Source organism: Piliocolobus tephrosceles, chromosome 11 (assembly GCF_002776525.5).
Source record: "Piliocolobus tephrosceles isolate RC106 chromosome 11, ASM277652v3, whole genome shotgun sequence".
NCBI lineage: Eukaryota > Metazoa > Chordata > Mammalia > Primates > Cercopithecidae > Piliocolobus > Piliocolobus tephrosceles.
In genome coordinates this window covers 118,837,150-118,847,038 of record NC_045444.1, presented here as the reverse complement: position 1 = coordinate 118,847,038, position 9,889 = coordinate 118,837,150, and the positions used below count along the sequence as shown (strand labels likewise).

The window sequence follows — 9,889 nt, the reverse complement described above, 5'->3', positions numbered from 1 at the left end:
TATTTTCAGTAGAGACAGTGTTTCACCATGTTGACTAGGCTGGTCTCAAACTCCTGACCTCAAGTGATCCGCCTGCCTCAGCCTCCCAAAGTGCTGGGATTATAGGTGTGCAGCACCATGTCTGGCTAATTTTTGTATTTTTAGTAGAGATGGGATTTCACCATGTTGATCAGGCTGGTCTTGAATTCCTAACTTCAAATGATCCACCCACCTTGGCCTCCCAAGTGTTAGGATTACGGGGTGAGTCACCGCACCCGGGCTCCCTCCTTCCTAAACACCAAACTGCTGACACTTTTGAGATGACAAGAGCTATCTGTTTTAGACAATCAGGAAAAAGCTTGAAAAATAATTTTACTTTTTTTGCATCTGCTCCTTCAAGGTAAAGATGTCCTCTCAATGAAAAAATGAGAAAGTAATCATCTTGGAATGAAAACTCATGCCAAAGAAAACATTTTTTAGAACTGAAGTTTGAGAATGTTTTCATTGACGTGTGAATTTTGTGGTCAAAAATGTATTTGACTGATACAACCCTCATCCCTACATATTTAAAAAAAACTTGAGGCCGGGCGCGGTGGCTCAAGCCTGTAATCCCAGCACTTTGGGAGGCCGAGACGGGCAGATCACGACGTCAGGAGATCGAGAACATCCTGGCTAACACAGTGAAACCCGTTTCTACTAAAAATACAAAAACTAGCCGGGCGAGGTGGCGGGCGCCTGTAGTCCCAGCTACTTGGGGGGCTGAGGCAGGAGAATGGCGTGAACCCAGGAGGCGGAGCTTGCAGTGAGCTGAGATCCGGCCACTGCACTCCAGTCCGGGCGACAGAGTGAGACTCTGCCTCAAAAAAAAAAAAAAAAACTTGAAAGCAGATTATATATTTGAATCTGTTTTTTAAAATTTAGATATAATTTACATACCATAAAATTCATCCTTTTATTTCATTTTTTAGACATGGATTCTCACTGTGCTTCCCAGGCTGGAGTCCTATGACTATTCACAAGTGGGATCATGGTCCTCCAATATTTTTGTGACAGCTACTAAAACCCAGAATCAAAAAAGAATGACCCTGAGAGCCAGGCCTTCAAACTGATGTTTTACAATTTTATTTCAAGGTTTTAGTAAATAAGAAAGCATATTGAATCACGTTACTATTTCTTGCAAAAGCAAGATGCTTTTTCGCACCTTTGTAAATGTACAAATAAATTTGTAATACTGCAAAATTTGCTGGAAAATGTGGTTGATTTCACCTTTATTTAATTCTTTGCAATGTTCTATTGGAGCAGGTGTGGTACTCACTAAGCATGGCTCTGTTGGGATGGGTGCTCCAGAACGCTTTTGGAGGGAGGTCAGAAACACCTGGAGTCAGCTCCTTCCTCACCTCTCACCTAGGCCTGTCACCACCCCCATACTCCACCCAAAAGACCAGACCCTTCTCCTGGCAGCAGCCAGAGTGCTCATTTTCCAGCCAGGGTGAGTCACAGCCCTCCTCAAAGACCTCCAACCACACCCCTCTACCCAGACTTCATGGTCTCCCATGCCCCACCCCCACTCTCCTGACCCCTCAGGCTTTCCCCACTCTACCCACCCACCTCCACCCCTCTGATCCAGTCCTTGGCCTCCCAGAGCACCTGCTGGCATTGTCCCAGGGCCTTTGCACTGCTGTGCCACCTTGCTCAAGCCCCACTCTATTCAAGTGTCTTGCTCAATCGTCTGCTCCTCAGCAGCCCCTCCTGGTCTGCGTTATCCACCGCTCCAGATGCCGTGCCCACACTCACTCACTGTTTTTCTCCTAGGAAGTAGTACCGGCATTACACTGTCTAACACTTCCTTTTATTATTGCTTTGTCTCCTAGGAGAATGGAGACCTTCAGGAGGCAGGGGAGTCTTCCTTGTTGAGAAATCTATGCCCAGCATCCAGATGTCCCGGGAGGGTCCATGGGCTCTGGGCTGCTGCCCTGTACCCAGAGTTCCTCAGGCGCTCCTTGGATCTACTGACCTGGAATGGGCACTGGGGGTCGGGAAGCATCTGAGTGGCTGTGACTTGGGGCAAGCCTCTGCCTCATTGGTCCCTTGGTCAGGTGCAGGGGTGTGGAATGATCCTAGTGGGGAGGCAGCAGAGGACTGTGTCAAAGCCCCCATGGGGATCACTGCCCCAGCAGCCTCCTTGAGTGGGTTGCAGGGTGGCGGGAAGCTGCTCTTCTTCAGGTGTCCTGATCCACCCAAGTCCTTGGGTCTACCAGGTGCTACAAGGATTAAAGCTAAGAATGATGGGGCACATGGTCTCGGTGTGTCGTGTCCAGGGTTGCAGGACGTCTCTGGGTCCAGGCCTGCTTGGTCTTCCTCAGGCTAGAGGCAGGGTGGGGGCTGAGTGGTTTGAGTCCCTTTATTGTCTGGGGTGCAGGCAGCCGCATGGCACAAATCCGCAGTCTCTGGGGTTGGGAGGAAGAATCAGGAGGTCCTGGGAGCCCCAGGCTCAGCTTCCAGGGCGCCCTGGATTCCTGCTCCCTGAAGGGGCTGCAGAGGGAAGAAGGGCAGCGCTGCTCCAGCTAATGCTGGTTTATCTCTAGGGGGTGAAGGTCCAGCGGCAGGTCACCTGTATGTGTTCACGCCGGAAGTGGCAGCTCAGGACGGGGAGCAGGGCAGGACGCCTGGAGGTGGGGAGCAGGATAACTCCAGGGTGGGGCGCTCAGGGAGCAGCGGCCGCCCCCAGCAGCAGCAGCAGGGTCCCGGCCAGCAGAGGCAGCGACGCGGCAACTGGGTGCGCAGGGTCGGTGGTGCCGGCGGGGGGCGCCAGGTCGCAGGCCGTGTAGGGCTCCAGGCAGGCGGCGAAGGCCATGACGTGCGCTACGAAGCTCTGCTCCTGCACACCGTGCACCAGGTGCGCCTGAGGACCGCGCGCGAACACCGCCACGTCTTCGCCTCCGTGGGTCTCCGACGACAGGGGCACCGCCGCCTGCTGCCGGTAATCGGGGCTCTCTGGTAGGAGGGTGAGTGCAGTTCAGGGCAGGCGGGCGGCGTCCCTCTCCCGCGAATGCCCCCATCCCTGGCACTCTGGTCCCTCTGAGCGGGCCATTCAGCCTCACTCACCGCTCTCACTCTCATTCACGTCTGGTCGCACGCCTGCGTTGAGCACGTAGCCTGGGCCATTGCCGTACAGGATGGACGTGTAGGCTTTGCTGTCCTGAGCCTTGCTGGGGGCCAACCCTGTAGGGAGACGGGGGTCCCTGTAGTTGAGCTGACCACAGCTGTGGGAGTGCCTCCTCTGTGCTAGGCACCGCCACTTTGCCTGTTCAGGGGCTCTGTCCTCACAAGATCCCCATAGGACTGGTGCCAGCATTACACACATTTGACAGAAGAGAAAACTGAGGTTCAGATTTCACCCACATAACTGATGCAGCAGCACCTGCCACTCTCCCCAGGCTTACCAAAGATGGAGCTCCCTCGCAAGGTGTAGCCACCAAATGAGAAGACGTGGGAGTGGTCAGCAGTGACGAGGGTCAGCGTGTCCTCCTCGCTGGTGAGCTGGCCCGCCCTCTCAATGGCGTCATCGAACATGACCGCCTCGGTGAGAGCATGGTAAGCCAAGCCATCATGATGACCATGGTCGATGCGACCACCTGCAGGAAAGCCAGAGGAGGGTGATGCTTGAACTTGCCCTGCCCTGCTCCGCCTTCCTCCACTCCCCAAGGGCCACCACACACCCTCCACGAAGAGGTAGAAGCCGCGGGGGTTCCTGCTCAGCAGGCGCAGGGCAGCCTCTGTCATCTCCAGCAGGGAGGGGTCCAGTGTGGGGTCTCGGTTGATCTCATATTTCGTGTCTGCAGGTTCAAAGAGGCCTGTGGGACAAGGGGCTTGGTAGTGATTGGCAGGATGCGAGCAGAAGAGTGCTGGCTGATGTGCACACGGGCTCGGATGGCACCCTCTGAGGCCGTCTGAGGAATGCCAGGGCAGGAAGGGGGTCATTACCCATGAGATGGGTCACAGACTGGTCCAGGGATGCCTGCATGAGCTCAGTACGGTTCCACACGTACCGGGTACCCTGCAGGGATAGAGCCAGGCCTCAGCCCACAGCCCTGAGACCCACACACTTGCCCTCCCCCTGCCATGCCTCCCACACCTGCCAGCCCCCATCACCTGGTGCTTTGCCAGCCATTCCTGCACCAGGTTCTTCCCATCCAGTCTGATTCCATTCTGGCTGGCATCACTTGGGTACTCAGGGTCTGGGGTCCCCGTGGGAAACATGTACTTGCGGCCTCCACCCAGGATCACCTGGGGACAGAGGATGGGGCAGGTGGGTTGGGGACCTAGCTGGCCCCACGTCCCCTCGTTATGCACAGCCCCTGGTTCCCCTTCCCAGGGCAGTGGGAATGGCCCAGGCTGGGTTGCACATTCCATGTCCCCAACCCCACCTCCAGACCCTGCTGACCCGGATCAGGCTTTTGGTTGCCTGGATCTGAGCCTGTGCCCCCACCTTCCCCTCTGCCTAGCCCCAGTCCTTGGCCTTGGGGTCGCACGTCAATGTCCATGTTGGAGATGAGCTGTGTGGCAATGTCCTGGCAGCCATCCTGGAGGGCCGAGGCAGGCATGTCAGCATCTGAGTACCAGTTGCGGTTCACTGTGTGTGCATAGGTGCCGGCTGGCGAGGCATGCTGCACCCGTGTGGTGGTCACCACTCCCACTGACTTTCCTGAGGGTGACAGGGGTCAGGATTGGTGACTGAGGTCTTGGGCCTGGTCCTGACCCCGCAGCAGGCCCCAGCTCACCTGCTTTCTTGGCCCGGTTCATCACAGAGATGACCTCATTGCCGCGTGTCGTGTTGCACTCGTTAAAGCGGGCGGCTGCACTCAAGCCGATGGTCTGGTAGTTGGCCTTGACCCCGCACAGGTAGGCTGTGGCTGTGCCTGCGCTGTCTGGCACCTGTCTGTCCACATTGTACGTCTGGGAATAGAGACACCCTGAGCTCTACTTTGGGGCTTCAGCAGCATTTACAGCCAGGGCCAAAGTCCTACCCTGATTTAAACCCAGGCAACCTGTACTGCAGCCGGTTCCTGGTGTCCCCACTTCGCCTGCCTCCTGCTGCCCCCAAGACATGCATGGGCCCTGGGTACTGCTGCTGCTGGGCCTGAGGCTACAGCTCTCCCTGGGCATCATCCCAGGTAATGAGGCTCCCCAAGCTGTTCCACACACAGGGCGCCTCCTCAGCCAGGCTGACCTGCTCTCTACTCTCCCCCTGACCAGCTGAGGAGAACCCAGCCTTCTGGACACAGACCCCAACCAGGGACCTGGTTCTCGTCCTCTGGGATCCTAACTGCTCCCAGCTCCTAACTCAGGCCCCAGCTGTCCTGGCTCTCTCCCTCCTGCCACACTCCATATCCTTGACCCCTCTCCTCTGCTTGGAGGACTCTGAGGTGGCCCAGCTCTTACCTTGGATAGCGCCAGGTATGGGAAGTCGTCCATGGCCAGAGGTGTCTCAGGCCCCAGTTTGCCATTCTTCTGCCCCTTTAGGATCCTAGTGGCTGTCACCGTGGGCACCCCCATCCCTGAAGAGGCAGAAATGTGTGAGTCCTGGGCCCCAGGGCTGGCCTGGAATCACCAAAGGTCCTAGGTGCTGGGGCTGTGAGGGCTGCGGGGCTGGACAGGCCTTGGCCACTCACCATCACCCAGGAAGAGGATGAGGTTCTTGGCGACCTTCTGGATGGGCTGCAGCTTCTTGGCGGCATCCAGGGCCTCAGCTGCATGGAGGTTCCAGAAGGCTGGGTTCTCCTCCTCAACTGGCCAGGGGGAGAGTAGAGATCAGGTCAGCCTGGTGAGGGGGCACCCTGTGTGCGGAACAGCTTGGGGAGTCTCATTACCTGGGATGATGCCCAGGGAGAGCTGTAGCCTCAGGCCCAGCAGCAGAAGCACCCAGGGCCCGTGCATGTCTTGGGGGCAGCAGGAGGGAGGCGAAGTGGGGATACCAGGAACCAGCTGCAGTACAGGCTGCCTGGGTTTAAATCAGGGTAGGACTTTGCCCCTGGCTGTAAATGCTCCATGTCCCTCCCCACACCCCTTGTGTCCATCTTGACCCCACCCAGTCCTGTGAGCGGAAGCCAAGCTTGCCGAAGGTAAGGGACCATGTGTGGCCCACAGTGTCTTGTGGGAGATCCGTTGCCGCTCCTTTGTTCATCTCATTCAAGGTGTGAAGAGAGGTGAGCCTGGAAACACACAGCCTGGGCCAGGGCCCAGGTTAGGGCTCATACTACCATTGGCCCCAGAGGAGTGTGAAAGGAGGCATGTGGGGGTGGCCTAGCTGTCCTAGAACCCACTTGGTGTGTGTGGGTGCCCGCACCTATGTCCTGAGGACACAGGCTGGGGAGGGGCCAGTGCCCTAGGTTGGCCAGGCCTGGGCTGGGTCTTCCACAGCAGCTTGTACACTTGAGGTTGACCCCTGTTTTCTTGCACAGGTAGATTGAGCCTGGGGTGAGTCTGTTTTCCATGAGCCATGGGCACACCCGGAAGTGTAGCCTCTGATAAGGAGCTCAGAGAGTTTGGTAACCTCAGGCTGAGTTCGAAAGTATTGCTCCAGTCCAGACATCCCACTCTGAGTGTGTAGCCAAAGGAATGCAAACCAGGGACTCGAACAGATACTGCACACCCATGTTCCCAGCAGCATTATCCACAGCAGCCAAGAGCTGGAAGCAACTAAGTGTCCAGCAACAGAGGAATGGAGAAACCAAACAGGGTGCACACATACATGCAGCCTTGAAAAGGAAGGTGACCCTGACACCTGCTACAATGTGGATGAACCTTAGGACATCATGCTTAGTGAAATGCACCAGTGCAAAAGGACCAATACACATGAACACACGTCTCTGAGGTCCCTAGGGGAGTCAAATTCATAGAGACAGAAGTGGAATGGAGGTTGCCTGAGGCTGAGGGAGGAGGCAATGGGTTAGGGTTAGGGTTAGGGTTCGGGTTAGGGTTGGAGTTAGGGTTACAGTTGGAGTTTAATGGGGACAGAGCTTCAAGGTTGCAGGATGAGAACGTTCTGGAGATCAGCTGCACAACACTATGAGTGTACTCAACACTGCCGCCCTGTACACTTGAAAATGGTGAAGCAGGTAAATTTCATGTACCATGTTATGTAGCACAATTCAAAAATTGGTTCGAGAAGAAAAGGCTCCTCCAGCTCCACCCACCCCCACCCAACCACAGCAACCCCTTCTCCACTCAGGCCTGTTTACCTCAAACCCCAGGCTTGGCCCTCAGAACCCAGGGATCTTCACCTGCCGCCCAGCCTCTGCCTGCCCTGCCCTGCTCCACACCACGCCCAGGGCCTCCCCTCAGGCCGAGCTTTCCCGGGTCCTCCCGTCTGCACCCGCCTGGCTTCCCGCTGGTCGTCCTGGGGCTCTCAGGGAAGATGTCGCCCTCCATGGACCCTTCCTGCCTCCTGCTTGTTGCCCCCTTAGTTCCCTCTACCTCCTGCTTCATCTTGCTGAGTGAGGAACATTCTTAGCCAAAGGTCAGAGGAGACTCACTAATGGGCAGGCAATTAATTTATAGATTCATTCCAAAGTCAAGATGAGTCAGGAGGCTTTATAGCCACCCTGAGTTTCATGTTTAAGTTGGAGTTTTTGACAGAACTAGAGATTCACAAGTAGTTGTAAGAAATAATACAAGCCGGGCGCATTGGCTCATGTCTGTAATCCCAGCACTTTGAGAGGCTGAGGTGGATGGATCTTGAGGTCAGGAAATCGAGACCATCCTGGCTAACACAGTGAAACCCCACCTCTACTAAAAATACAAAAAATTAGCCAGGCGTGGTGGCATGCACCTGTAGTCCCAGCTACTTGGGAGACTGAGGCAGGAGAATCGCTTGAACCTGGGAGGGGGAGGTTGCAGTGAGCCAAAATCGTGCCACTGCACTCCAGCCTGGGTGGCAGAGTGAGACTCTGTCTCAAAAACAAAACAAAACAACAACAACAAAAAAACAGGCAATAATACAAGAGGCCCGATATAGTGGCTCATCTCTGTAATCCTAGCACTTCGGGAGGCTCAGCTGGGAGGATCACTTGAGCTCAGGAGTTTGAGACCAGCCTGGGCAACATGGAAAAATCTCATCTCTACAAAAAAAATACAAAAATTAGCGGAGCGAAAAGGGCGTGCTCTGGTGGTCCTTCCACAGGAAATAAATAGCCTTTGGGTCTGAGCTGAAATTCTCTCTCCACCTACTTGGGAAGCTGAGGTAGGAGAATCACTTGAGCCCGGGAGGTGGAGGTTGCAGTGAGTCAAGACCGTATCATTGCACTCTAGCCTGGGTGACAGAACAAGACCCTGTCTCAAATAAATAAATAAATAAATAAATAAATAAATAAATAAATAGTACAAGAGATGTCTGTGTACTTTGCTTAGTCTCCCCCAATGGCATAACCCACAGTGATTATTCAGATTTCCCCAGTGTTACCTGTATTCATGTGCATGTGTGGAAATTTGTAGACAATTTTATCACCTAAGTAGGTTTGTGTAACTGCACCATAGTTGAGATGCTGAAGAGCTCCAACCCCACAGAGTACCTTTTATAACCAGGCCACCTCTTTCCTCTACCTCTTCCCCGTCCCTAATCCTTGACAGCCAGATATGTGTCTAACCTGGGTGACAGAGTGAGACAACGTCCCAAAAAAAGAAAAAGAAAAAAATAAGAAATGCCTTATGGACTTTGCATAGTTTCCCTACCTTTGCCTAGTTTCACTGCCACCCTAACTTGCCATCTCCCCTATAACAAGATAAAGCATGCTTTAGACTCAAAGCATCTAAGGAGGCTGTAAGGACATTGCTTTTGGTGTGTGTGGAATACACAGTGGCTTCTGTTTATGGCAAGAGATGATGGTCCTCCATTTTTCAGTTACAAGTTTTCTTTTCTAATAGATTTAAGGAAAATCTGAGCTTATGTAGAGAAAAATTTTCAGTAAATAATGCCACAGGCAGTAATATGGCTATGGCAAAAAGTTGTCAAGGTGATAGGTGACTAGCTGAGCGCTAAGAAGCATGGATTTAAAAGAAATAAATTAAATAGCCTTTGGGTCTGAGCTGAAATTCTCTCTCCACCACTTACTGAGTGTCCTTCAGAATGGAACCTCTCCAAGCCTTAATTCCCTCATCTACGAACAAGAAGAATGATAGTCCTGTCAACGTCAAGAAACAGAGGGAGGCTCCTCAAAACTGTGGAGTTTAATTGGGAACAAGCAGCAACACTGCATGTGGAGTCCCAGCCTTAGTAAACTAGGGGTGCATCAGAGGGGAGGCAAGGAGGGCTTCGAAAGGCCAAAGGAGCAGTGCATGCTCGGTTTTTGGTTTTTGTCTTTTTTGTCTTTTTTTTTTTGGAGTTTGCCTGTTGCCCAGGCTGAGTGCAGTGGTGCGATCTTGGCTCACTGCAACCTCTTCCTCCCAGGTTCAAGCAATTCTCCTGCCTCAGCCTCTTGAGTAGCTGGGATTACAGGCACTCTCCACCACATCTGCCTACACAGTTGTTTTGAAAGGAAGAGAACACTAATTCCAGGGGCTTATCCCAGGAATGGACGTCAGTTTATGAGTGGACACAGCGTATCAGGCAAGTGTTCTCGTGCATCCGGCTAGCCGTCCTTGTGACTCATGTAGCGAGCTGCAAAGTCCTGGCAAAAAAAGAAAAAAAATAAAAGGTCTTGTTTCAGGCATCTGTGCCTCAGAGCCCTTTCCAGAGGCTTCGGAAGGGCTCTGATCATAGGCAGGTGTGCGGGAGGGGCCTCCTTCACAACCTCCCGGCTACATTATTTTGTTGTTGCTCTTAGGGTTGGACAAAAGTGGCTCCATTTTGATTCTGACAACTTTCACAGAGCCTGGGGCTCAGGGCTGTTGTGAGGACTGAATTAGTGCAGGG

General features: G+C 53.7%; 2 protein-coding genes across 3 annotated transcripts in view; one reads left to right on the top strand and one right to left on the bottom strand.

Moving 5' to 3' along the window:
- Window positions 1–1,078: 1,078 nt before the first annotated feature.
- Window positions 1,079–5,987, bottom strand: ALPI (alkaline phosphatase, intestinal). 2 transcript variants are annotated; one of them, XM_023188582.3, is made up of 11 exons: window positions 5,850–5,987; window positions 5,652–5,768; window positions 5,422–5,537; window positions 4,761–4,935; window positions 4,512–4,684; window positions 4,132–4,266; window positions 3,964–4,036; window positions 3,699–3,833; window positions 3,423–3,614; window positions 3,085–3,201; window positions 1,079–2,973 (listed from the first exon to the last, which is right to left on the bottom strand). In XM_023188582.3, the coding sequence occupies exons 1-11, from the start codon at window positions 5,914–5,916 to the stop codon at window positions 2,684–2,686; spliced, it is 1,590 nt and encodes a 529-aa protein (XP_023044350.1). In that variant the 5' UTR covers window positions 5,917–5,987; the 3' UTR covers window positions 1,079–2,683. The 2 variants fall into 2 exon arrangements, with proteins under 2 accessions (XP_023044350.1, XP_023044349.1); XM_023188581.3 differs by having other exon boundaries at window positions 2,684–2,969; window positions 3,081–3,201; window positions 5,850–5,916.
- A 1,409-nt stretch (window positions 5,988–7,396) lies between these two features.
- LOC113222015 (alkaline phosphatase, germ cell type-like) overlaps window positions 7,397–9,889 on the top strand; it is a 3,132-nt gene continuing 639 nt past the window's right edge. The window contains exon 1 of the mRNA XM_031936419.1: window positions 7,397–7,475. Within this exon, the coding sequence (XP_031792279.1) occupies window positions 7,397–7,475 (79 nt within the window). The remainder of the gene's footprint in view (window positions 7,476–9,889) is intronic.